The sequence below is a fragment of the Lethenteron reissneri genome, chromosome 22 (genome assembly GCF_015708825.2).
Source record: "Lethenteron reissneri isolate LAM-NWPU_2019-01 chromosome 22, ASM1570882v1, whole genome shotgun sequence".
NCBI classification, from domain to species: Eukaryota; Metazoa; Chordata; class Hyperoartia; order Petromyzontiformes; family Petromyzontidae; genus Lethenteron; species Lethenteron reissneri.
The window spans coordinates 3,108,956-3,136,929 of NC_083800.1; the positions used below are offsets into that span (position 1 = coordinate 3,108,956).

Consider the following 27,974-nt stretch of genomic DNA (forward strand, 5'->3'; position numbering starts at 1 on the left):
ATCATAATTTATCAACCTTTTCAATCTATGCCAATTATCCACGATGGCATGGCTCAAATCACTCGGACGGCGACAAGACAATGGAGGTATGATAATAGGTTTTCCCCCTTTTGTTCTGGCAACAAAACAGGTGTTAAGATGTTAAAACTCCAAACTGAGACCTTTAACAGGAATCATGTCTGCATTAACCACTGCGTGTGAGCAGAATGCAAACAACAAACATCCTCTGATAATATATGCATTGTCTTTGAAACTAATTGGTCCACACCAGAGACAGCTTTCTTTTTAGCCTCGTCTCAAACGGTGTTAGACCAGAGGACGCCAAAAGGCGTAGAGCCCAAAGACAATGCACAACAAGTTGATTAAAAGTAAAGCATTGACATTCATTGGGCAAAGATATGAGCGTTATGTCAAAACAAAATCTCGTTAAGAGTATCTGTTTTGGCCATTGGTCAAGGCTGGATGTTCCCTTTTACATTGAGCCCAGAGGGAAAGTAAAAAAACTTCACACAAAAGGGTGATTAAAATTAACCCTTGAAATTAATTGAGCAAAGACATGGACGTTATATTTTTTTATCAAGTAAAATTCTCTGGTTTGGGCCACTGGTCAAAGCTGGAGTGGCTGGAGGTTCCCTTTCACATTGAGCCCAGAGGGAAGGGCACACAAATAAACAAACTAAACACCAAAAGGTAATCCAAGTACATTTTTACATTAATTAAGCAAAGACGTGGACGTTATTTAAAAACAAATTCAAGTAAAAAATGTACTTGTTGTTGGCCACTGGTAAAAGCTGGAGTGGTTGGAGGGTTTCTAACACATTGAACACAGAGGGAGAGCAAAACATAAATACAAAACGGTGATTAAAAAAATAACAACCTTTGACATAAATTGAGCAAAGACATGGACGTAATCTTTTTTTTAAGTCTCGTAAAAAAATGTATCTGTTTTTGCCCACGGATTAAAGCTGAAGTGGTTCAAAAAGTCTTGTACAATTTTTTAAAATCTTTTTTTGACCACGGATTTAAGCTAAAGTGGTTGAAAAAGTCTCGTAAATTTTTTTAATGTTTTTGACCACGGATTAAATCTGAAGGGGTTGAAAAAGTCTCGTAAAAAAAATTTTAATCTGTTTTTGACCACGGATTAAATCTGAAGGGGTTGAAAAAGTCTCGTAAAAAAATTTTTATCTGTTTTTGACCACGGATTAAAGCTAAAGTGGTTGAAAAAGTCTCGTAAAAAAATTTTAATCAGTTTTTCACCACAGATTAAATCTGAAGGGGTTGAAAAAGTCTGGTAAAAAAAAATTCATCTGTTTTTGACCACGGATTAAAGCTAAAGTGGTTGAAAAAGTCTCGTAAAAAAATTTTAGTCTGTTTTTGACCACGGATTAAATCTGAAGGGGTTGAAAAAGTCTCGTAAAAAAAATTGTAATCTTTTTTTGACCACGGATCAAAGCTAAAGTGGTTGAAAAAGTCTCGTAAAATTTTTTAAATCTGTTTTTGACCACGGATTAAAGCTAAAGTGGTTGAAAAAGTCTCGTAAAAATTTTTTAATCAGTTTTTGACCACGGATTAAATCTGAAGGGGTTGAAAAAGTCTCGTAAAAAAACATTTTTATCTGTTTTTGTCCACGGGTCAAAGCTGCCTGGAGTGGCTGCCAGGCTCCCTTTGACTCCGAGCCCAGAGGGCGCCGTACTGAGAGGGGGTGGGGGGCAGTCGAGAGGCGCTTCCCAACTGCGTGCGCGGGCTTGGTCGACTCTCATCCACCGCTCATCACCACCACCCCATTCCTAACCAAATCGTGTCCCCAACACCATCTCTGTCTCTCTCTCGCCACCACCAAGCCTCCTCCTTCACGCTGGACCGCGCCAAACAGAAGTTCGTGCAGCAGAAGCTGAAGTCTCGGCGAGAAATTCGCGAGGCGAAGGCGAAAATGTTCAGCAAGCTCACCACCATCTTACAACATGCCGTGGAAGTCGTGAGTCTCATCTCGTCGCCACTTGTTCCCTCGGTCACTCGCCCGCGCGCCGGCTCTTGTCGGCGAATTCGCGGTTATTGTTTTATTGTCCAAGTTAAATTATAGTCGCCGGGAATGCCACCAACACCGCCACCCCCCCGAGGGGTTTTGCGGCCTAGCACCGGTGTGGGATTGTCTGCTCGGCCGGGAGACGATGCGCCGTCCTCGGTTGCGGCTGCTAGCCGACGCCGATGTCTGGTAGGCCGCTACCGGGAGTAAAGGGGCTTTGAAGCCACGTAAGCTTTTGTCAGATGTCAATTTAGTTTTATGTGTTTAAATATATATATTATATTTCCATCGTATTTAAAGCAATGTGTCTATTGTAGATAAGAGAATGTTGTAGTTTACAGTTGTGTCTTGCGGTAATTTCGCGAGATCGTCGTGATCGTTGTATGCGGTTCGCTGTGGGTCGTTACCGTGGCCCCCTTTGTTTATGTTTAATATCAATAATCTTTGTTAATCTCTTCTCTCTCGCTTAGCTCGCCCCCAACATGCCCCGTCAAGAGGACTTCGTGTACCACTGGAAAGCGATTACGCACTATTACATCGAAACCTCGGGTCAGAATTCACTGTTTATTGTCTGAATTTTTTTTTGTAACATAACGTCACACTTGTACAATATTCCGTGTACGAGTGAGGATATTTGCTCTCGTAAAGCTGTTATATTCACGCGCATGACCACCGATTTTTTTCTTCGTTCACTCGTAGTGTTGTGTTTTTTGTTATTGTTTCAAAAGTTATGCCAAATCCAAAAGTGCAGCCGTATTTTTTGGCAAGTAAGTTTGGGACGTAACTCCCAAAGTGGCAAGCAACGTGGCATTTTGGTATGCATTGCCATAATCGGTGAAAATATAACATGTGCCTTAAGTGTTACCAGGTACTTAATGGGAATAGTCATGCGCTATATTTACCAAGGAAAACCTCACGGAGTAATTTCTGACTTGGGAGGTTCCCGCATGGGCATGTTTGGCCAATTCAATTAATGAGTGGAATGTGCCAGAAAACCTACATTGTAAAACCGCGCATGAGTAATTCAAGTCAAAGGTGGAGGTGACGCTCAAGGCTCCACGCAAATAATTCAAGAATCGATTACTGTAATCCCATCTCTTGGCCATATTGCATCCCAAGCTGACAACATAAGGCATTTTAAGACAGTCTCCTACCCCAGTATTAACCAGGCCTAATTGTGCTTAGCTTCTAACAAGATCAGGAACAGTCAGGGTCCTTCAGTCATGGGCATTCGGCGCAAGTGGAGTGCTGTCTAGGATTATGGATTTTACCTATTTTGCAAGACATTCATGTGGTTCTGTTTGTGTTGTTTTATAAATGCCTCATTTGATTTCTAAGCAAGTACAGTAAACTATTGCTCATGCACATCGAATGTAAATGTAGATAATGTTTTTGTTTCCAAATTAAAGGACGAGGCGTGCTTCCAACAACAATGTACGTTGCATAATGCATCTCCGTTGGACCCCTTTCATTTTTGCGCAGATGACAAGGCCCCCGTAACGGACACAAACATCCCGTCGCACCTGGAGCAAATGGTGTCCATCCTGGCGGAGGAGGAGACGGAGCGGGAGACGGGCGAGACTGGGACCCTGCATGGAGTACCTGCTGCAGCACAAGATCCTGGAGACACTCTTCACCTTGAGCCGCGCCGACGTCAGTGTTCACCCGTCACTTTAATTACTAAATACCTTATATGAGGTCGCGCTCATTGTGTAATACACACAAAGTGCTCGCCTCAAATGAAGCACGTTACTTCGGTGAGCATTCCAAGGAGCATAAACCATCACGCGGACTCCGGTCATCCTCGCAGTGGATTTTGGTTAGCCATCGAACAAAGACGGTCACCGCATCGCGCACTTTCAGATGCGCTTCTGCGGCCGTCTGGAACGCTCTTCCTTACGATATAAGAAAGCCACTGGAGCTATGCACTTTTAAATAATCTAGATTGAAAACTCATTTCTTTAGAACTGCCGTTTAGGTGTCCTTCCCCCGCGCCTCCGATTAGCACTTTTGACTACGTACGGTGCAAAAGAGGTTTCACATGCATGCATGCATACATACATATATACTCGTGTGTGCTTTTACAGCCACGCAACAAGTTACTGACTTGTACATTTTACTTTGCTCAGAAGTAATGGAGTCACTCGTATTTACAGCTTAAGGGATGAGAGATGCTTTTTTTATATTTGAGAAATTATATAGGGTGTGTACTGTAGTCTCAGTAAATTGTCAGGGTAGGTATTCTCTGAATAAATATATTGTCTCAAAGCAATGCCAAACTAAATTGTGGTTGTGAGATTTCGCGAGTCTTGACATTTCTTTTCCCTTGTTCATCTGTAGTGCCCACCTGGGATGAAACAGCAGGTGCTGATCTTCTTCTCAAAGCTGTTGGGAAGGATCCAGCAACCCATCCTGCCACACATAAATGTCCACCGCCCAGTGTTGGTGAGCAAAGTGCAGTCATTTCTCCTTTACACCTCCCTATATGTAAAGAATAACTTTTTGGGTAGTCAAGTGCTCTCTACTTTTAAAGTTATAAGCCACTGTGCAAGGTAGCGCACAATGTGGTTAATGCTTAACAAAAAATTGATGTGTTGTGTTTGCCCACAGAAACTGATACGGCTGTGTGGGGAAGTGTTGGCATGCCCCAACGGAGAATGAAGAGATTCAGTTCCTGTGCATAGTCTGCGCCAAGCTTAAGCAGGACCCCTACCTTGTTAACTTTCTTTATGGAGGTATGTGCAGACTTTACCGATTTAATATTGCAACAACAGTGGGCCGTGTCTTTATTCTGTATGAGGAACACTTATCCTTTTCTGCAACTTGTACTTTATTTCCCGTAGTAGATATCTCTAGATATCCGATTTGCCTTTTTCACATTTTCCTTCAATCTCCACTGTTCTGCTATGCTCTCTTTTATCACTCCTTTAATCCTGAATTCCTTGCCTCTTTTTTCCATTCTAAAATGTTACGTCTGTAGGCAGATACGCTTGTGTTCCGAATCCCATACGTGGTAAGTACCTCAGGAATTGCGCGGTTATTTGGGAAGAATATGTGCGGGCGTGCATCCACGCTATTGCTGTGAAGCAGGCTAACCTTAAGCTTAGAATTCTAACAAACTTGCATAACCTTTTGCATATTTTTATCATTTTAACATTTTACATAACGTTAAATGTCATGAGTGGCATTGGTTGTAATGATGATGTTGTTTTTGTGTGTGCACCTTCAGAACAAATCTTCAAACGTGACGAGCCCCCTTCCAAATTCAACAAATTCAGGCCCACTTACGTCCAACAAAACAACACTACCAGATGGCATTCGTTCGGAAGGCAGCACAACGCAATGCGGAAACTCAAAACCTGGCCAAAATGAAAGGACTTTGTTGAAGGAGAAAAATTCCTCACCTGGCTGTGCTAATGCTCAGAAGAATGCCGTGGCAGTGGGTGCAACTGCAGCCTCAGGAGCATTGTCGCCCGCACCATCGGGACAAGATTACAACCTGGTGCATTCACTGCTCAATCTCATCAATAGTCCCGTGAGTTGTTTACACTTTTCTGCGTAATTGTTGCTGTGGCATTTACTGAGCAATTTACGCGTGTGCCTACGACCAAGAAACAACGAGCGGAGTGCCGGGCAGCTAAAATGCAGCAAGTTGGCACAGGAGGGGGCACAGCTGGTGCATCTGCCAGTTATCTCGGCCATTCGACCCATGGCACCCGGGTCTGTCCCGTGATCTCCTGTCAGCGAGCCTTCGACACTTCACATGGCCTCAAAGTGCACCTGGCCTGGCACAGGCACCATGGTGATGTCACTGTAACTTAGTGGAAAATAGCGGATATTGGTATTCATATGACCAAGCATTGGATTGCTGCTGCTGATGTATAAATGGATCACCGCGTATATTAATTGACGACGACGATGATGATGTGCCCGCGGAACAGGACGGGCGCATCGCGGTAAAGGCTTGCGAGGGCCTCATGCTTCTCGTGAGCCTGCCCGAGGCGTCCGCAGCACGCTGCCTCACCGACAACACGGCGCTGTGTCGCCTGCTTGCCGGACGCCTGGTGTCGCTGCACGCCGCCCTGCCGACCTCTCTCGATCCCCTCGACCTCGAATCGCTGCAGACCGTCAATTGGGGGTTCGTGCGCACTGCTTGCCTCCCCCAGTCTCACGTGCAATCAATGACGTTAGTACCGGCTGTGACGGGGCAGGAAGGTGTTGAAATGGGAGAGCCTGCATTGTTAGGCAAAAGATAAAGGTGAAGCTGTAGTTCCAGGCTCTGAGATGAAACATCTGTAACAATGTAGTGTATTAGCCCATGACCAGAATGCGCCTGATATCGTCAGATCTTGGAAGTTAAACAGAGGTGAGCCTGGATAGTGCTTGGATGGGTCAGCTTTGTGCACAGCGCATTGTTTTAGGATGTGAGGCTGTGGTGGGCATCAGGCAGGAGCGCAGTGTAGATACATCCATTGTTTTACTGTATCTCTCGACTCCAACAGCTATGCTTCCTGCTCTCTAACCTGCCCTGACCAGCTTGGTTGAAGTGTGAGCAAATAGTCCCCATGACTTGCACGATGTGGGAAGGACCGCAACCAGCAGTTGATTGACAGCAGGCCTGTAAATGTACGTTTGTATGTTGAACTTCTTTCGCACCGTACGTAGCCAACCAATTGGAGGTCCGATTAGCACGGTTGTACATGCAGTGTATCAAGATGCGCATGCCCTTCCTTTGTGTGCAGGCTGGACACGTACAGCCATAAGGAAGACATGACGGCCTTCCATGGAAAGCGAGCACTGATCTCCTTCCTGTCCTGGCTGGATTACTGCGATCAGCTCATAAAGGAGGCTCATCAGGTACTTGTTAATATAGAAAAACTGGCGAGTTGGCAGAAAGAAATTGAGATCGTATATCTCATGGAGCATGTTTCTACCATTCACTATTTGCACCTGACATTTGTTTTTCATGCAGTGTCATGTTTTGTAACAAAATTTCCCTTTGCTCCTGCAGATAATTGCTACAGCCATCGCAACGACCATCAGAGAGCAGTATTTTACTGAGGTTTTGGAGCAAAAGTTGATGCAGACGTAAGCCACATGGGTATCTTTTCATATTTATATCTGAATTGTACGTGGGGGACCCTTGTAAATACGCAGCAACGTGCCGACTACCAAAAACACTCGAGTCACCAGCACTAAACAGTTGGATGTATTCTGTATTCGGGTAGCCTCACTTGCAGCGCATAGTTTTGTAATTTAAAATTTTGGGTTGTGAACTTTCAGCTCTATAATGTATATATATTGTTTATTCCTTTGAATTTTAACAATCGTCATTCCCTAAATGTGTTCACTCTGTCGACAACTATGACATTTTTAAATCCTTTATATTAAGTTCGCTTGCTTGCTTGCGTGCTTGCTTGCTTACGACCGTGCAAATCTTTCGGTCGTTTTTTAACCCACTTCCCGTGATCCAATCGAGCTGACATTTTCCACACAGACTCGTTGTGCCAGACAATTAATGTTCGTGAAAAAAAATTCCCAAAATTTTACACTTTTTAGGCAAAATTTTTTTATTTTACATATATTCAAATAGAACTCATTCTTGGCTTTGGTTGAACGTCACAGTATAAGAGCCCAGAGCGTAACCCCTCCACAGGCCGTGGCGGAGTAGCGCAGTTGGTAGCGCCCTCGCTTCCCATGCCAAAGGTCGCGGGATCGATCCCCGCGTCCTCCACAGGTGAATATATTTTTAAATCCTTTATATTAAGTTCGCTGCCACGCATATAAAGGATTTATAGTGAAAAACTTTGTTTTTACGGGTTATACTTATTAGAAACTTGTTCAGCTTGCAACCTCGCGAGCCAACTGTCACATTCATCTTCTTGGTTCTTTCGGTAAAGTCACATAGAAGGGAAGTAATTAAATAATAAAAATAAAACATAATAATATAATAGAATATTGATTATTTTTTTTATTACTTCCCTTCTACGTGACTTTACCGAAAGAACCAAGAAGATGAATCCCTGCAGTCACGAAAGCTTTAAATCGAAATTTAACTGTCACATTGCTCAAACGTGATTAACCGTAAATTCTGAACCGTGCCATTTCTCACGATGGCTGTGGCTCGCTCGGTTCCCTTAACAGGTCCGAGGTGGGCATCCTGACGAGCACGACGCTGCTGGCTCGCCTGGCGCGACAGGTGAGCTCGCCAGCGCTGCTGGAGCAGCTGGTGCTCTTCTTGCTGGGCGACACCTCCGGGTCGGAGGTGCCCGGCGCTGCCAGCCGCCACTCGCTGAGGGACCGCCTCATCGAACGCTGCGACCACATCTCTGACGAGGTGACCCTCTCAAACACACCTCGTCGTTGCCAGCCACCGCAGACGATCTTAATACGACAGCAGTGGTTCTAGAGCTGCAGTGTTTTGTTGTACATGTGCAGTCCTTTGTCATCCTACCTCTGGATGAGGGCCTCACCACACTGTGGATCGTGGGGGTTATTTGACCACCACGCTGGTCATTTTCAGGTTGGTGAAGTCAGGGAGTATACATTTGGAAGAATAGAAGTACAGTACAATGGATTTTTGCTGTACTTCCTCTACTGCCTACCATGTCAGCCGAAAGCCTATAACAACCTGCTATGCATGGTCACCCATCTCAGCTTCCCTGGGTTCCACTGATAGTTGCCTTTGTAGTTTGATTTTATTGTATTGTGATTGGGGTTTTTACTGGTGTCAAGTGTTTTATTTTTATATCATATTTTGTTTTACCTCTGATGTACAGCGCTTTGTGATTACCATTTTTAAATGCACTTTGTAAAACCGAGTTTGTTGTTATTAATGCTGCTTAGGTACTGAGGTTTGCAGAGATTAGGCACATTCCATGTGATTTGGTCTTCCACTGTGTTGATCATTAGTTAATAACATTTGATTTAAGTTTTGTTGTTATGAATACTCTACCGTTTATAGGCAGAATGGTAACTCAACGACAAGCCATTATGCACATGGCTTCAGCATTGGCCTATTTTTTAAGAACCCTCGTCTCATTACAATGCGTTAGCTTTGCTCATAATTTCACAATGTGCACTGATTTATATTAATTGTTATAAGTCTTAATAAAAGTTAATTAAGCATTTAACAGGAAAACAAAATCACGTGGTGTTCTGTATTGTCATAATCAGTTACTGTTTTGTTTCTTTCCCCGCCCCAACTCAGATTAGCATCGGGACGCTGAAGCTGTTTGAGACGCTGCTGCAGAAACCGCAGATGCACGTGCTGCAGAACCTGGCTCTCCGCAACCTGGAGGAGCGCAACTACATGGAGTACAAGCCGCCGAGCCAAGAGGACCACGAGATCGCCGAGAACGGGCAGATCGCCGGCGCCGTGTGAGTTGGCCTCCGTTTCGCCACACGCCGCGTCCCGCTGCCTGAGCCTCCGACGCACACATCCTGGTGCAGACGACTTGGCAGATAGTCGGGGGAAGGCCTTCGTCACGATAAAATGACAAGCAGCTGTGTAGCGTCATTATTCCCTCTTGTCTCAGCCTGGTTTTGTGTGTAAGTTGTGAGCTTATTTGGGAGTAAAGTTGAACAATTTTATTATGAGCGATTTTACTGGGAAGTGCACTGCTGTAAATGTGTCAGTTTTTGGAGAGTTCATATTAGGCTTGTACGGATTCACCTACCGTCTTATTTTCTGTTTTGATGAATTTAGCACCCTCTAGTGGCAGCAAGGGGCACGAAAACCTATTGCGTACATGGAATATGAATATAAATATAGTCAAGACTGTAGCACACGATTCAATGCATGTTTCACGAATGAAATAATACCAACGTCTTGTTATTCAATTGGTTGGTAATTTCCATGAGGTGGTTGCACGAAAGGTCGGCACCATCACGGTGGAACAGCTTAAGGAGCGGCATCTGTTTGCGGGGGCATTGAGAAAAGGAAGGGGGGGGGGGGCAGGCTCTTCTGCTTGTGACGGCCGGGCAATTTCCCTGTGTGGCTCAGGGACCTTGAGGAGGACCCAATGTTTGCCGACATGCTGTCCGGTGGCCAGGGCTTCTCGGGCTCCGACTGGCTCTCCCACTCCCCGGTCCACTCGCCCGACCATGGCAAGGATGGAAAGACCGAAGTGCACAAGGTGGTCAACAGGTGAGGTCAAACGTGCGGCTGGGTCGTCGCAACCTGCATTTGAACGCGTATCTTATCGAGGTGCCAATGAAAGGCTAAAGAGTCTTGTTTCTGAAGGTGCCTTGTTTGTGCTGCAGCAAAACGTGTTTAACTCACCCGTGGAGTTGTGTCCCTGCTGGCTCGTGTCATTTTCAGTTTTCTGTGCCTTGTCCCTGATGAGGCCAAGTCCTCGTACCAGCTCGAGGGTTCCGGCTACGACACCTACCTCCGGGACGCCCACAGGCAGGTAAGCCTTGAAAGAGCAGCGCAAAGTCGTAATGCATTTGTTCTCCCTTTACGCCTGGAACATGGACTAAACCTTAACTGAAGTTCAATGAAAGAAGGAAAACGGGTGTGCAGTCAAATTCCCTTCTCGCCACCTCTGCAGTTCCGCGAATGCTGCGTGGCGTGCCAGCACTGGGACTGGCCAGCTAAACCCAAGGCTATCGAGCGGTGCAACCTCGACGCTCCGTTTTTCGAAGGCCAGTTCTTCAAGGTGCTCTTCGACCGCATGGCTCGCATTCTGGACCAGGTTTGTAATCCCACGAGCTGAAAACCTGCACTTGCAACCTCGATATTGAAAGCGTAGTTATCAAGGAAACCCTAATAAGAGTCTATGGATCCTTTTGCCTAGATTGTTTGACCAGTTGCTATTTCGATATTCTTCGGTTATTTTTGTACCATTATTCATACATGAGAAAGTGTTTATGCTACGTACATTGTTCTGCAGTAAAGAGTGTTACGTATAAAGTAGTTTAAACATATTAAACCAAAGTCAGGAGTCACGTAGTACATAGTTCGTGATAAATGCCCTAGTTCCTTGGTTCCTCTTGTCAAGAGTCTTTAATTTGCAGATGGACAAATGGCAATCTTATGTACATGTATTTCATTCCTGCACGTTGGAATGCCTGCAACATCCGCTCGCTTCTTGCAGCCGTACGACGTGAACTTGCAAGTGACGTCGGTGCTGTCAAAGCTGGCTCTCTACCCACACCCCCACCTGCACGAGTACCTGCTGGATCCCTACATCAACCTGGCTCCCGGCTGCCGCTCCCTCTTCTCCGTCATCGTTCGGGTGAGGGCACCGCGCCGCGCAGCACCACGGTCACATTCGCTACGTGAGTGACCGGAGCGTTATACTTGCTCGCTTGAAGGGAGGCTTGATATTCAATGCGGAATTTCATATTGACCGTAAAAAAAGATGTCAGTTTTGTTGCCAGATAAAATGGTAAAAAAACAATTATCATATTTTTTCTTCTGGCAAATGAGGTTCCAATGGTGTAAATGCTTACCCCGAGCTCTCATACTCTGATGGTGCATTGTCTTTGAGTTGTGCGCCTTTTGGCGTCATCTGGTCCAACACCATGTGAGACTAGGCTCAATGGAAACCTGTCTCGGGTGTGGACCAATCAACTTCAAGGACAGTGCATACATTATCAGAGTTATGTTTTTTGTTTGCATTACGACTGCAGGTATTGTGGTCTATGCAAACATGACTCCTTGTAAAAAAAGGTGTCAGTTTTGTTGCCAGATAAAAGGGTAAAACACCAATTATCATATTTGTGCAGGTTGTTGGGGATCTGATGCTAAGAATTCAGCGCATCCCAGACTTCAGCTCGAAGATGATGCTGGTGCGGAGGAGGCTGCTTGGCACCTGAGCCCGAGGGACTTCCGTGAGTGATCTTTCCACAAGGCAATCTATTCGTCAAATTTTCCATTTCGTAAAATTTTACACGTGTCACTGTTCAGGATATTTACTTGTCTTTGCAACTGGAGATATACAACCCTGTTTAACACGTAGGAGGCTTTCACAACCAATATCATCCATAATACAGGTTTTTTTGTTTGTTACATCTAACCCATTCATAATACGTTTTTTTAGATTTAAAAAATCTAACCCAAAAACTTGTATTATGGATATTCAACCCTCTTGGCTTCATACATTTTATAGGTCTATTTTTAATGTTCAACGTGCCAATAGAACAGACCGTGCATGTAATTGCACATGGTTAATATTTTCACCTGATTTCATATGAAGAATTCCATTTGACAGGTATAAACAATATGCATTTGCCAAGTTCTTGTGGCCACAGCTGGCAATTGCAATGTGTTGTTGTTGGTGGGAGGCTGCTTCCCACTGCAGGTAGCCGAACGATGCCATATATAACGAAGTGGTGATGCCCCCTTGCTGTGCTGCGTGCATGCACTGAACAGGATCGACCACCTCACGCTGCTGGAGGGGGTGATTGTTCTGGAGGAGTTCTGCAAGGAGCTGGCCGCCATCGCCTTCGTCAAACATCATGCGGCGAGCGTCATGTGACAGCCCGTTGGTAGCAACGTGAGAGAGGAACGTTTTAAAATATCACGTCGATGGTGTGCACGTTGACGCACCTCCTTCTCGCGGGACTCAAGTTTGGTAAAGAACCGTTAGGAGTTACTGATCCCCAAACACTTTGAATCCTCCGTAAAGAACATTCAACCAAGCTTGGAGGAAGGAAGAGGACCTGCCGTTGTGGATTACATAATCACTGCTGTCTTTTGGCGGATGGGAAAGAACGTCACTTTACCATTTTATCATTTATGCCTCAGAATTGAGTGTTCAGCTTTGTCATGGTTTTAGAAATGTGTATTATATTGTTTTTACTTGTTATACAAATTAGTTCTTGCCTCCCCCCCCCCCAAAGTTAGAAAGTTGTGCTTTCATTCATCTGCAATTTTACAACAGGACTAAGCAGGCATTTGAAATCCACTGCATTCTATTGAGGCATGTATTTTTTTTAATTGCCGATGAAGCTTTTAAAACACTGTACATAATGCATACTATCATCGCCCGCTCTGTGTGAAACTTGCGATTTGGGGTCACGTTCCATTTACAAAAATGCACTTTGACGCCAAAGTACATGGCTCCAAACATCCCACATGGAGAGGAATGTTTGCACAGGAAAATCTGTCCACCTTGTGTTGTGCATGGTTTTGAGCTTGCTGGGGGACTGCTTTGCAAATTCGCCGAATGCCACAGGATGCAAATCTCCACTCGACTCGCCTCGCCACCACTGACGCTGCAAAGCTACTCTGCGTTTAACCTTCTGCTGCTTCAACCTGAAGAGACTACCTGAGGATGGTTTTCCTTCCGATATTTTTACAAATGTTAATTTGTGCGTGTGGGCTTGCCTTTGCACATTGGATGACTTTCGGACTTGATCCACTAACAAGGCCTTAAGAGGAAGATACGCCTGCCACAGCAGATTTGTTTTATTACAATAGCATGATGCTTTTAAGTTTGAAGCCCTGGGTTTAAGAACTTGTTCAAAACAGCATACTAATGTGGATTTATTTAAAACATGCTTTTTGATATATGGTGTAATGGCATTATTATTTCTGTTCTGTGGGTACTTAGCCTAGCCAATGTAAAGCAATTATTTTTATTGGAGCAATTCGTGTTTAGGTGCTTTAAATGTAGTGTATTTGTGCTTAAAATCCCATTTTGACGTAGATTTTAGCAGAGGTGTGGACTCGAGTCATGTGACTTGGACTCGAGTCAGACTCGAGTCATGAATTTGATGACTTCAGACTCGACTTGGACTTGCATAACAATGACTTTGTCCCACCTCTGGATTTTAGGCAAGTACATAGTGTAACTTCACACAGGTCGCTTATTGTTTTCCCCTCGTCTTTGCAGGTTACTGCGGAAATTGTACACTTTACAACAGTATTCTAAATGTCACTAATGCTGCGTTAATGTTCATCTGGCACAGACACAAATGCAATAATAAAAGCTCCCAGAGGTCTTGAAATGACTTGCAGCACAACTCATCGGTCACTTTCATCTGTGGCGCGTTAGTTCAGGTCCGCTTATTAATGAAGTGAAAATGAGCCATGGTTTGCGGAAACTAACCAGGCATCACTTGATTTGAAATTAATATTAAACTTGTGATTCTGGCAGGCAGTTTCCAGATGTAAACATAGGTGTTGCAATTAATGAAAAATGTCAACAGCAATCTCGTAAAAGGCTTTACCTGTCCCAGCAGCATATTGTATACTCTGTACACAAGGGATATGGAATTTTAGTCTCGATCATGTCGCAATATGGGAAAAAAAGTTATCTGGCAACAATAAACCAGTAAGTGATGTTCATGCATGCCACTTATTTGGGGCACAGTTATTGAATTACGTTACATCCTAAGCACTTGCAACGTCCAAAATGACACGTTCATATGTATATTGCTGTGTGAAGGTTGTGTTTGTGTAGCATTTTCACACGTACTGTGTTTTATCAGATGCAACTGAAGCTGCATTGTAAATTGAGGTTAAGTTCACGGCTTCCCTTCTCCCCTTGTACATTGTTGAGGCAAATGGGCCAAACAATAATCATTACGTACAGTATTACTTGTGTGGTGTTTTTCTATCTCAAGGCAAAATAATATTTATACGAAGCATTTCTCCTTGTGTAATTAACGGTGACATTTCATAGCCACATGATGCATTTGGGCATAAGGTGAAAAGCTTTTGGGATCCTCAAGGAGGCAGTTTGCGTTAGATTGTTTTCATTCATACGAGCGCTTTATCAACTTCTGTAACCAGATGTAAAAACAAATTGAAAGTGTGACCCTGCTGTAACTTCCACTCGTGCAAAATTGTTTATTGTTTGAATACATCGAGCAATTTCCTTAAAGTTTGACATTTTTAGATCTTGCAAAAAAAACACAATCTGCATCCATTTCACCTGCCACTCCTATATCTGCTGGTACAAGCGAAGTGCAGACTTAAATATGAATCATTTACAATAAGATCCAAGTTAGAGAGGCCACAACTTTCAGAATACCTTTAAGGGAATAAAACTTAAGTCATGGGAGGCAGGCGGAAAAAGTTTCAACAATTTGTTCAAAGCTTGCGTGGAGATGATTCCAGAGGGGGTCACGTTCAAGCCGTGGCCTGCACAGGCCGCACCAAAGGCTCCTTGTTTGACGCGGCCAGGGATCCGAACCTCTGCTGCAGGGAATTGGCGACGTACCGCCAGTACTCGCCACGAATGGTGTCCAGCTCCGTGGCAAGCTGCTCGCACAGCTGGGGACATGACGAGGCATGCGATTGACGTCATTTCTTTTTTTAAATCCTTTATATTAAGTCCGCTTGCTTGCTTACGACCGTGCAAATTTTTCGGTCGTTTTTTAACCCACTTCCCATGATCCAATCGAGCTGACATTTTGCACACAGACTCGTTGTGCGTGACAATGTTCGTGAAAATTTTTTTTCCTACATTTTACACTTTTTAGGACAAAAATATTATATTTAATTACCAATTGCTTAATGGTGCAATGCAATCATCTGACCCATAGGTGGCAGCCATCTCAAGCCAGAGGACGAGAGGACTCTAGCCGCCACGCATATAAAGGATTTATAGTGAAAAACTTTGTTTTTACGGGTTATACTTGTTAGGTGTTACTCTCCTTGCATTATTAGTTTGCAATGTTGGCACCGTGAGACAAAGTGAGCAGTTGTACCCTGGATCAGAAGAAACTTCCATCCAAATGGGAGTTCACCCTTTATAAGCTCTGCAACGAGTCAGAAGTGCCCAATGAAAAATCAAATGTTTTTGTGGTCATTGGTAACCAGGCTAAGATCAATTTGAGGACCCAGCTTATTACCAGTTGGTTACCTGGACCAAGGATTTCAATGGTACAGACTCGGTGCTCCGAAACGGTATTAGCCTACCCCATACCACCCAGCCACCCTTGTTTCTCTTTAGTACAAGTGTGTGAAGGGGGCAAGGAGGCAGTACCTTCAGTGCTGTGGCGAGCGTCTCCGCTCTGTCCCCACAGCCACTGTCCAGCTGGTCCTCGTGCAGGTCGACAATGAAGGCGAGGAGGTACGGCGACACGGTCACGTCATCCGACACCTGCCCATCCCGAATCTCTTCGATCAGCTCCAGCAGGCTCGGATACCGAGCCAGCCCCTTCTCCTCCAAGATGCTGCAAGCATGGATATGATATATACAGGGTGCTTCTAAAAAGACTTTAACACTTCAAAGAATTTGCATAATACCACAAGAAATGTGCCTCTGGTCTCTGGAGACCACCTGGAGAAGATTCTAGGCATGTATTGACAATGATGGCAAACAAGTTGAGACCCTTTTAAGCTATTAACATACATTTGTTATTATGTTAGTGTATTATCCGTTCTTTTTCTGTGTAAAAAAAAATTTGAGCACCCTGTATATGTGGATGTTTATATGTATGCATGACAGGTACATGTGAAACATATATAACCTGCTACTCTGTCCATTCAGCTATTTCAAATGAACTACGTGAACTGTGTGGCCGAGTTTGTTCTGGATTAAACAGTACCACGTGAATAACAAAAATGGCAAGTAAGATTGAGCAAATGTTCTGTTTGTATATGTACAGTCCCCTTTGTCAATCCAATGTGTTTTTCAACGGTTTACTTAACTTGATTCCTCTGCTTTTATCTTGTCATCGTGCTGTATGTTTTTATTGCTCATGTTAAATACAATAACGCATTGCTAAAAGTCCAAATACATCAGTAAAATCACCTTAAAGGTAATGCTATTGAATGTGGTGATTTGCTGGCAATGCAGTCCTATAATTTATTCCCGAATGATTTTGATAGTTGTGTCAAAAAGGCAACACCTTACCCTCTTAAATAGTTCCAGGAGCTTTCGTTGTGTGGAGCCTTCTTAATCATGTTCAGAGTATAACTGTGGAAAAAATGTCCATTAGAATTAATTCAAAAACATTATTTTACAAATATTTGAAAACATATCCATGAAGGACCATCCGGTATAGATTAATGTTATAGCCCAGTCCTCAATTGTGTCTCAACGGTTATTCGTCCATGGGTCAAGGTTAACAATTTAACTTGTCGGTACAACCTAAATAAACATTAGTGGTACTAATTTATTTATGAGTAATGCGATCATTTTAATTTAAAAAGAGGGTGGCCATATTTCTATTAAATGGCCTGTTAAAAATTAATTTACGACAAAAGTTATTCTTCCTCAAATTCTAGACAACAACAATTGTATTAATCTTGGTCACCTCATAGAGAAACAAATGTCTAATTTACATGGAAGGGTGAATCACTGCATGCGTCATGCTGATGGCTCAAAATGTTACGGTATTTTATTTTCATAAGCAGTTAAAAGTAGACACTACACTATCATCCAATACAGTTTCGGCAAAGCCACCGCTTGCACGCACCATAGTAGTCGCAGTTATACTTCTATTAATACATGCATGCATCAAATCATGTGTGTGAAAATACATAATTTTCTATTCATGCTAATCTTAAACAATATTACAGTTTTCGCTAATGGAGTGGACAAAAGTACATGACACAGAACAAGATATTAAACAAGATAGTTAAAATGAAACTGAAAAGGAAACAATTCTTGAATCGAATTATGATGCCTGAATCAGGACCATTCAAAGGCTAACTAGGTTAGGAAGAGGGGAGGTGATTTATTACAGGCCTAGTAGGCAGGCAAGGAGAAAGCTCCTGGCTGTCACAGTGCACCAGTCGAGTGGCAGCATATGTTAGGTCCCTGCTGCCAAAAGGCCCAAGCGAGCTCTCTTCCTATGCCCAAGTCTTGACATTAATGACTGATCTGACGCAGCCACGAGGCCTTCTCCATCCACGAGGTTCTCCAGCGCAGAAAACCTAATGGCGCAGTGGCAGCTGAGAGGGTTATTTGACGTGTAGAAGGTGCAAAACTCACTGGACCTCCCGATCCAGCGTGGCCGAGTCGCTGTAGCCTGTGGTGCGAGACACAACGAAGTGACGCTCATTCCAGGCCGAGTTGTTCCTTAGGTCCTCGTCCAGGAGTCGCTCGACAAAGTCGAGTTCCTTATCCCACAGATTGAACTCCTACGGAGAAAATAGGAGTGTATTTGCAACCGTATCGATTCTGTTGATTGCATGGAAATGAGCCGAAGGAGAATGAGTGCAGCGCATCATAAAAATACTGCAAAGTGACGTGGGGTCAAAGCTAACTTAGCAAGACAAAAGTCACGCCCAACGGGTTTGAAAACGATGCAAGTGTTTTAAACTAATGAAAAGGGATATAATACTCAGGGAGTATTTGAAGGTGAACCAGGATGAAAGTGAGGACAGAGACAAACGAAAAGCAGGTTAGAATAGTTTTGAAAATGAAAAGCAACGTAAAAAATGCTATCGCCTTGACTGAAGAAAAGTAATTGGCTTGGGCAGGAAACATTGCTGGAAAGGATGATGGCAATGGTTAAGAGGGAACACCAAAGAGTATGTCCACGAGGGAGGTGGAGCCATTAAATCAGCTGTGTGCAGTAGCTAACGCAATTGGTGCACCGCTTAGCTGTCACGGATGGTGACGGCTTTGGGAGGCCTTCATCTAGCAGTGAACAGAACATGGTTCATGATGATTGTATGATTGGACAGCAATCATAACAATCAGAAGCAGGGGAAGAGCTGCATGGTAAACAACAAATAGATAACTGGGGAAGGGGGGGCAAGGGCTGCTTGCTACACCATGGCGACCATACCTGTATCACCCACTGTCGGTGCTGCCAGGCGTGGTAGTTCTTTGCGTCCTGTTTCAAAATCTCTGCCGTGAAATCCAGTTCATCCGTGGCATCTTTCAGCCAATCCACCAAAAGCCTTCGGTGATGCCTGACGATGGGTTATCACAAAAATAGTATAAGTTTGCAATTCTAAAAGAATTTGACTTTTAAAGCACAGGTAGTTGTGTTGCGTACGCACTGCCATTACCAGACTTGATAGTTCTTGGGTTGATCCTCAATAATCTCTTGAACATATGCCAGCTCCTCCCGGAGGTCTTTATTAAGTGACCGCAAAAGCACTCTGCGATAATGCCTGCCAACATGCACCATAACACCACACGTTACATTTACAAGACACACACACAAGTGAATGGGTGGCTCAATGGGAAAATACTGGACCCATGTGACGATGTCTCTATTTGGAGTTGCGATAAATGTCCAACTGCTGGATGAAGGCCATCTGACACCATGTCTGTCATAGGGGTTATTTGACCATACTTTCACCATCATAAGCACAGGTTGGTGAAGCCCACATCTGGTACAGATATCACTCGTCAATGATGTTAACAGTGGTTGGGAATTTAGAACTCTGATCAGGTTCAGAATGCGGTGGGCTAACCATTGTGCACCGCTCTACCCCCCCCCCCCCACCCGGATTCTCCGTATCAGAATAAATTAGTTTTCTCATGATAATTTATAAGTGAAGGCCAGCACAGAGCCGGAGTTGAGCAGCACACACCAGACTGTGTAGTTGGCGGAGTTGAGCGCGATGGCGTCAGCGGTGAGTAGCAGGGCACGCTCGCTCCTCTCATCGCACTTGAGAACCGCGCGGAAGTAATCGAATACGTCTTGGACTGTCAAGGGACACGTTGCACCAGGTGAGCTTCCTCGCAAAGAGCCAGTGATGTTTTCCACGTTCTGTTTTTGCCACAACTGTAAATGCTTCCTTTTTGTCTTTATTATTTTCGAGCTCTTAAAGCAACAATACTGTGTAAGTCTGTGTTTAATAAAAATGGAGGGATAAGCATTTAAATGAAACTATATATGAACACAAGGTTAAATATATTTGTTTCTAAAAAGCCTCGGGCTGCATTTGCAGGCCACATGTCTAAGGGATGGCGATCTGCCGAGTGTTAATGCAACCGGAACCCACACTTGTCAGAGTAAGCAATCTGCACCACGGCGTTGGGGCCCTCTTCTTGCGGCACTGGCTTCAGATCCTTCCACTCGACACGGTCTCTGTAGACGGCACCCACAGTGAGCAGTGTTAACAGTTAACAACAACAAGTGACTCCTCATTGAGGGTATCATCACCATTCAGCCATTAGGAAGCTCTGCCCCACAAGCAATGGGCTATCCCAGCGGTCAGCAACCAAAATAAATGGAGCAGCCATTATTTTTTTATCCGGTAAAAACAAACCCAACTCAACATTTCAAGAGCCGCAATGCAGTGTGTGGTGAATACGATACGGTGGTGCTTAATAAAGTGTCACAAAGCAGTCCTTAAAGGGCCGCATCCGGCTCCGGAGCCACAGGTATCCGACCCCTCGGCTATCCGAACTGACCACGGTAGAGGTGCAATTCCCTATTCCCCAAAAGGAAAAGACAAACAAAATTATGAACTCAAATGTGACTGGCGCACCACAATGAAAAGTGCAACAGACACATCGTGAATTCTTTGTCTGCTGCAAGCGTTCTCCCGAGGGCACGAGTGGATTTCACTCCCGATCCTCTGAAGCCACCCGGATGGTTTTACAACCTGGATATCGATTTATAATTGCTACTACACAAGTCACATCCTTAGGAAAGTAGACGAATAATAAGCGAGGACAGGGCAATGATAATGACAGGACAAATGTACTTGGAGGAAAGTAAACAACAATAATATCTTAGTCGACAGCAAAAAGCTAAGTGAGAAAGTTTCTGATTTTGGACGAGCTCGAAGCAACGGATTCAAATGGCTAGAGCGAAAGGGAAACAATTGGATGGATGTTACCACTTTTAATCATGCAGTAACTAGCATAGTAACGGGCAGTGCATTGAGACAGTGTGGGTGGGAAGATAATTTGTACGATACTACACAATACAGTTTGTGTTGAGAAAGATGAGCGATATAAACAAAAAATAATAGACGGGAGACGCTAAACAAAAGACTCGCATAATTACGTAAAATGATTGTTGGTGAAAACTATTTTAAAAGACATCGGCTCAACGATGATGAAGGCGTCTTAGCAAGGGGCGTGGGCACGAAGGCGACAAAAACAGAGGTTGACGGATCAGCAATTCGCACACACAAAGCCAAAACACACAATCATCGATCTGACAGGGGTCGGCAACCTACGGCATGCGGTGGCTCTTTAAGGGCTCTGGCTTCGTGGCCGTGATTTAATCAAAGCATCACCACCGTGTCTCGTATTCACCACAATGCACTGGCGGATCTCGAAATTTTGAGTTGGTTTTTTTGGCCGAATTCGAAACAAATGTCTCATTATCTTGTTATTCTGGCTACCGACCTCCCCTGATCTATCGTATCAAAACGAATGGTGGAGTGTGACGGAGATAAACACAGGAGCAGGCTTGAATATACTGCAAACCTGTCAACCCCTTATCAGTGCTTATCCTATTACAGACCAATTCAGACCCTATTGGCCACCCCGTGCCCTGTAAATATCAACATTCATCCTACAAAGTTCCCATCACAAGGGAGAACACACAAACAAATAGACAATTGTGTTTGTCCGTATTGAAACGTCTATACGCCGTATGGATCTGAAAACTCAATTTCCCTCTTCAAGAATACGGGGTACGCCGTCTGGGTTGACAACTACGATACTCATGCCTGTTCGTCTATTTGTTTGCGTTTCTCCCTGGCGATGCGACCTTGTATGATACACGTTGAGATGTATAAGGAGCACGGCGGTGACCAACACGGTCTCAATTGGTCCGTAATAAGGGGGCACTGTTAAGGGGTTGACAGATATGCATCATTTATATACGCTATATTTATAGCCCGGGGTGGAGGTAGAATCGCGAATGAACACAAACTGCACAATCACACGCGGGAGGACCCGTCCTAGGCCGTACCGGTAGAAGACGTAAACCGCTCTGTGTCTCGTCTCCGCCTCGTCGTCCGGAGTTCTCTACGTCTTCCACAGCCACCACCGCCGCTGCCGCCGCCGCCGCAGCGTCCTGCGCGTCCATCTCAAGGTAAGGGATGAGGGGAGAGATGGAGAGATGGAGGCGAGTTTGCACGCCGCCGCCGCCGTCACCACGGCAAGTCTCCTCAGCTGGGGAACTCCCTCCTCCTACTCCGCCCAGCACGTGACGACTTCCGGCTCCAGCATCGCGGCACGCGATTGGCTACGGCCGAGCAAGCCACTCCCCCCCCTCTCGCAGGAAAAAAAACTCTCTGCTACCGTGATTGGTCCACGCGGCTGTGACTACAGAAGGGGGGGGTGAGGGGGTGAAGAGCTCTCGCGATTGGCTACGGACGAGCAAGCCACGCCCCCCCCCTCGCAGGAAAAAAACTTTCTGCTACCGTGATTGGTCCACGCGGCTGTGACTACAGGGGGGGGGGGTGAAGCGCTCTCGCGATTGGCTACGGCCGAGCAAGCCACTCCTCCCGCCCACAAAAAAAAAAACTCTCTGCTACCGTGATTGGTCCACGCGACTGTGACTACAGAAGGGTGGGGGGGGTGAAGAGCTCGCGCGATTGGCTACGGCCGAGTAAGCCACTCCCCCCCCTCGCAGGAAAAAAAACTCTCTGCTACCGTGATTGGTCCACGCGGCTGTGACTACAGGGGGGGTGGGGGTGAAGAGCTCTCACGATTGGTCAAATACGCCGTCGATTAATAGTAATGCGATTCGTGTTGCAAATGAAATCGACAGGGACTCCTCCACTTACGAACGAATGAGGTTGCAGAGGTTCTGTTCGTAAGTCGATTTGTTCGCAAGTTCAACTTTACTGCTGTGGATTCCAAACATGTTGTACGGGGTGTACATGAAACACGAGGAATGGCTATAAAAGTTGTATAATCTCCTGTAGATGCCACTGGTTCTTCATGTTCTGTCGATGCCACTGATTCATGTTCTGCACATGTAGATGCCACTAGTTCTTCGTGTTCTGTATATGCAGATGCCACTGGTTCTTCATGGTCTGCAGATGTAGATTCCACTGCTTCTTCACCTTCTGCAGATGTAGATGCCACTGGTTCTTCACGTTCTGCAGATATAGATGCCACTGGTTCTTCACGTTCTGCAGATGTAGATGCCACTGGTTCTTCACGTTCTACAGATGTAGATGCCACTGGTTCTTCAAGTTCTGCAGATATAGATGCCACTGGTTCTTCACGTTCTGCAGATGTAGATGCCACTGGTTCTTCACGTTCTACAGATGTAGATGCCACTAGGTTCTTCAAGTTCTGCAGATGTAGATGCCACTGGTTCTTCACGTTCTGCAGATATAGATGCCACTGGTTTTTCAAGTTCTGCAGATGTAGATGCCACTGGTTCTTCACGTTCTGCAGATATAGATGCCACTGGTTCTTCACGTTCTGCAGATGTAGATGCCACTGGTTCTTCACGTTCTGCAGATATAGATGCCACTGGTTCTTCACGTTCTGCAGATGTAGATGCCACTGGTTCTTCACGTTCTACAGATGTAAATGCCACTGGTTCTTCACGTTCTGCAGATATAGATGCCACTGGTTCTTCAAGTTCTGCAGATATAGATGCCACTGGTTCTTCAAGTTCTGCAGATGTAGATGCCACTGGTTCTTCAAGTTCTGCAGATATAGATGCCACTGGTTCTTCAAGTTCTGCAGATGTAGATGCCACTGGTTCTTCAAGTTCTGCAGATGTAGATGCCACTGGTTCTTCAAGTTCTGCAGATGTAGATGCCACTGGTTCTTCAAGTTCTGCAGATATAGATGCCACTGGTTCTTCAAGTTCTGCAGATGTAGATGCCACTGGTTCTTCAAGTTCTGCAGATGTAGATGCCACTGGTTCTTCAAGTTCTGCAGATATAGATGCCACTGGTTCTTCAAGTTCTGCAGATGTAGATGCCACTGGTTCTTCAAGTTCTGCAGATGTAGATGCCACCGCCGCCATCTGTTGCTCGGCGGTTGAACTTACGACTCTCGGTCCGAACACGCAACTTGGACATACGGACCGGGTTTGTTCGTATCTCTGACAGTTCATAAGTCGAACGTTCTTAGGTAGACGAGTCCCTGTATTTGGTGTTTGAACATCTTATAACACCTTTTTATTGCCAGAAATCGTCAAACATATTCTTATTTTTCATACTTTGATACTGGCAAAAAGGTCCCATGATTTAATATATATTTATGACTTCTCAGAATCTGAATGGTTTATTTATACTGGAGGAGGAATCTGATGAGCTTATAAAGCTCTTATTCACACATTTCCCAATTAGGGGCAGAATGTTACAACAACAAACAATCCAAACACACGATATGAGTGCAACGTATAGGAAATGTAAACAAATCACGATAAATTAAATATATAAAATTGTATCTTATCAGGTAAAGCCCACTGAACGATGAACTCATTTTGATAGCTCAACGAGGTGACTATCATTTGTCTATGAAAGCAATCTAAATACTCGAAATGAATGTTTCTAAATGTGGACGAAGGGACATTTCCCGAAACGTTGCCTTGCACTGAATGTTTTATTTTAAGGCTACACGCGGTGTTATTGGCGAATGTAAGGAATTATATTTGTTACAATGTTAGATAATACAAAATCGACAACATATGTAATAAGCGTATTCTTGTACTGTATGTAGTATATCACGAATCAAACATAGCATCAAATATCACGCCATACGAATGTTTGGTGCTCTGTGTGTGTGCGTGTGTTGGTTATGGGTGGAGGAGTTGGGTGCCTCTAAGACCGGTTCAGCAGCTATCCAAGAGGTCGGCAAAAACCTGCGGTGACTCTTTAAGGACTGCAGTGCGACTCTTGAAATTCTAAACAAATGGCTCTTCTTGTTATTTGGGTTGACGGCCTCTGTGACCATGGAAGTCCAGTTTACCATGGGAGGCCAGTTCACCATGGGAGTCCAAATTTATACTTAAAACTTTCGTGATTGCAGGAATTCATAGTCTTGGTTTAACAGTAATCTCTTCATTGTTCAGCCAGCATTGGTATAAACATGGGCATTTATCGTTCTTTTCTATCATGTGTATCAGGCCTCCCCCTCCCCCCTCTCTGTCCAAGACGTTGGCGTGTGCAGCAGTTTGTCGCTTGCGCACAATCGCTTACACGCCGTCGCCCACCCTTTTGGCCCCGCCCCCCTCCCTCCCGATACGTTCCATTCATTGGCTACCACATTCTGATGAGCTCCCCCCCCCCTCTCCTCCCCCCTCAACTCGCTTTCAAGGGATTACATCTTGAATCATTGCCTCACTTGATGCAGCTGATCTGGCTGTGACAGTCCCACCTGATGACGGAGACTTGTGTTGCCTCCGAAACGTCGTGATCTTTATTTTATTTTATTTTTTATTAATTTTGATGTTTTACCTACGTGACTTTACCGAAAAAACCTAAGAATATGAATCCTTGCAGTCACGAAAGCTTCAAATCTAGAATTCATGAAAGTCCAGTTCACAATGAAAGTCCAGTTCACCATGAAAGTCTAGTTTTCTATGGAAATACAGTTCTCTATGGAAGTCCAGTTCTCTATAGAAATCCAGTTCACCATGGAAGTCCAGTTCTCTATGCAAGTCCAGTTCACCATGGAAATCCAGTTCACCATGGAAGTCCAGTTCTCTATAGAAGTCCAGTCCTCTATGAAAGTCTAGTTCACCATGAAAGTCCAGTTCACCATGGAAGTCCAGTTCTCTATGGAAGTCCAGTTCACCATGCAAGTCCAGTTCACCATGGAAATCCAGTTCACCATGGAAGTCCAGTTCTCTATAGAAGTCCAGTTCTCTATGGAAGTCTAGTTCACCATGAAAGTCCAGTTCACCATGGAAGTCCAGTTCTCTATAGAAGTCCAGTTCTCTATGGAAGTCTAGTTCACCATGAAAGTCCAGTTCACCATGGAAGTCCAGTTCTCTATGGAAGTCCAGTTCACCATGGAAGTCGAGTTCTCTATAGAAGTCCAGTTTACCATGGAAGTCCAGTTCTCTATGGAAGTCCAGTTCACCATGGAAGTCCAGTTCTCTATAGAAGTCCAGTTTACCATGGGCACGGGTTGGCAACCTGCAGCTCATTCAAGGAATGTTGTTTCGTGACAGAAATTCACCAAGGACCACCACCGTCTCGTATTCACCACGCGCGTTTCTGGCTCTTGAAATATAGATTTATTTTTTCCAACCCAAATAAAAACAAATGGACACGTTGGTTTGGCGACTGACCCCTGTGAGCTGTCCGCTCACCACTGATGTGAAACGTGGCGGGAAATCCACGACTACAGCACCACCGCCAACCGCTACAAATTCCTCATCTTTATTAAACGTGCTTTTTTCTTTCATCAAATTGTACCCAAAATGTCTACGTTACAGATAAGAGAATGAGAGGCGTAACGATTATGGAGCACCGTTCGTTTAAATAATCGATGATTTAACATTGTTGAGCAAACATTGTTGCAAACGTAGCTGCCAATATCACGTGCACATTCCTGCGGAGGGAGCTGGTTGGAACGTTGGGTTGCTCGGTCAATGGCCAGGGTCAACGGCGGCGTGGTGTATGCTGCAAATATGCCCGACTGTGAGGGTGGGCACAAGCCGGCGTGAGTAGGTTAAACGTTGAGTTTTATAAGGGCACCACGGGGTGACCAGCCCCTCCCCACCCAGTCCCACCCCCACCATGCTAGGAGCACCACCAGTTGTCACACTGGCTAGTTTAGCCCAATTCAGCTCCAAACCATTCACAGTTTGGCAAACCTTTTCATAGATATCCTCTCCTGTAGTTGTTCCTTTGATGCTCTGCAGTGCAGCAAGCTCTTCTGTGACTTCGAAATAGTCATTCATCCCACGAATAAAAATGAGAAGTTGTGCAGAATCACGAACATCATTGCTTTCGTCGAGTGCCAAGGAAAAATAGGAACGTTTTTTTGTGGAGTTTTGCAAATGCTGATGCAAATTGTCTCCCATTTCTTCAATCCTCCGTGTAATTGTAGGTCCTGAAAGACTCACTGTACTAAATAAATCGGCCTTCTCTGGACACATCTCTTTGGCAACAGAAAGAAGGCATTCTTTAACAAATTCTCCGTCCACGAATGGTCTGCCAGTGCACACTATTAGCTTGGCAACTTGAAAACTTGCTCGCAGTGATGAAATATTTAGCTGCTTCTGCTTCACAAAAGTATTTTGCTGAGTTGTTAATGTTTTATCTTTTCTCACTTCTCCGACCAAACAATCATATTTATCTTTATATTGAGTTTCATAGTGTCGATGTAAATTGTATTATTTGAACACAGAAACTATATTCTGGCATATCAGACACACAGCTCTTTCCTTGTACTGCATGAAAAAGTAAACATAAGTCCACTGTTCTTTGAATATCCTAGACTCCGAGTCAATTTTTCTCTTTCTTGACATCAGTTTCCTAGGGAGTCAAAATTGCCATTAGTAAAATACCAATATATATGTACAGCGCTACAAAAACAATATACCAGCAATAACTTTGCCCACACAGAGACATACAGACTGCACTGCCCATCAATGCAGTCTGATTGGGGGAACTCCGCTTTTACCCCAGGCTCACACTGGTGCGGGTGCCATTAAAAAGTTAATTACACCTGCAGTTTTGTTCACAGATCGCAGTATATCCCCAGCACACAGGAATATCACTGGGAATGGAGCCGAGGGGCAAGTGAGAGAGCTGAGGGAGGGAGAGCCAGTCAAGCGGAACCAGGGGAGGGCTGGCAGCCTTAGGCTTGGGGGGCAAGTCCAGTCAATTGGCCCATTGAACCATTCACCAGCGCAGCCCAATGAGTGCTCACCACCGCAGCCCAATGAGTGCTCACCAGCGCAGCCCAATTAGTGCCCACCACCGCAGCCCAATGAGTGCTCACCAGCGCAGCCCAATCAGTGCTCACCACCGCAGCCCAATGAGTGCTCACCACCGCAGCCCAATGAGTGCTCACCACCGCAGCCCAATTAGTGCTCACCACCGCAGCCCAATTAGTGCTCACCAGCGCAGCCCAATTAGTGCTCACAAGCGCAGCCCAATTAGTGCTCACCACCGCAGCCCAATTAG

At 44.8% G+C, this 27,974-nt stretch overlaps 2 protein-coding genes across 2 annotated transcripts; one reads left to right on the forward strand and one right to left on the reverse strand.

Moving 5' to 3' along the window:
* Window positions 1-1,707: 1,707 nt before the first annotated feature.
* On the forward strand, window positions 1,708-13,985 carry FHIP2A (FHF complex subunit HOOK interacting protein 2A). Its single transcript, XM_061556356.1, is given in 22 exon segments — window positions 1,708-1,975; window positions 2,494-2,572; window positions 3,506-3,606; window positions 3,608-3,676; window positions 4,364-4,468; window positions 4,634-4,666; window positions 4,668-4,745; window positions 4,747-4,758; window positions 5,004-5,036; window positions 5,253-5,558; window positions 5,965-6,161; window positions 6,766-6,880; window positions 7,035-7,111; window positions 8,168-8,360; window positions 9,234-9,403; window positions 10,029-10,172; window positions 10,347-10,437; window positions 10,579-10,722; window positions 11,125-11,265; window positions 11,759-11,845; window positions 11,847-11,863; window positions 12,405-13,985. Coding segments are annotated over 22 exon segments (2,343 nt in total). The 5' UTR covers window positions 1,708-1,930; the 3' UTR covers window positions 12,511-13,985.
* An 819-nt stretch (window positions 13,986-14,804) lies between these two features.
* LOC133345522 (protein farnesyltransferase/geranylgeranyltransferase type-1 subunit alpha-like) lies at window positions 14,805-22,063 on the reverse strand. Its single transcript, XM_061556355.1, is given in 10 exon segments — window positions 14,805-15,254; window positions 15,970-16,159; window positions 16,843-16,905; window positions 17,926-18,074; window positions 18,728-18,854; window positions 18,954-19,058; window positions 19,485-19,599; window positions 19,899-19,984; window positions 21,830-21,876; window positions 21,878-22,063. Coding segments are annotated over 10 exon segments (1,095 nt in total). The 5' UTR covers window positions 21,947-22,063; the 3' UTR covers window positions 14,805-15,110.
* Window positions 22,064-27,974: the final 5,911 nt, after the last annotated feature.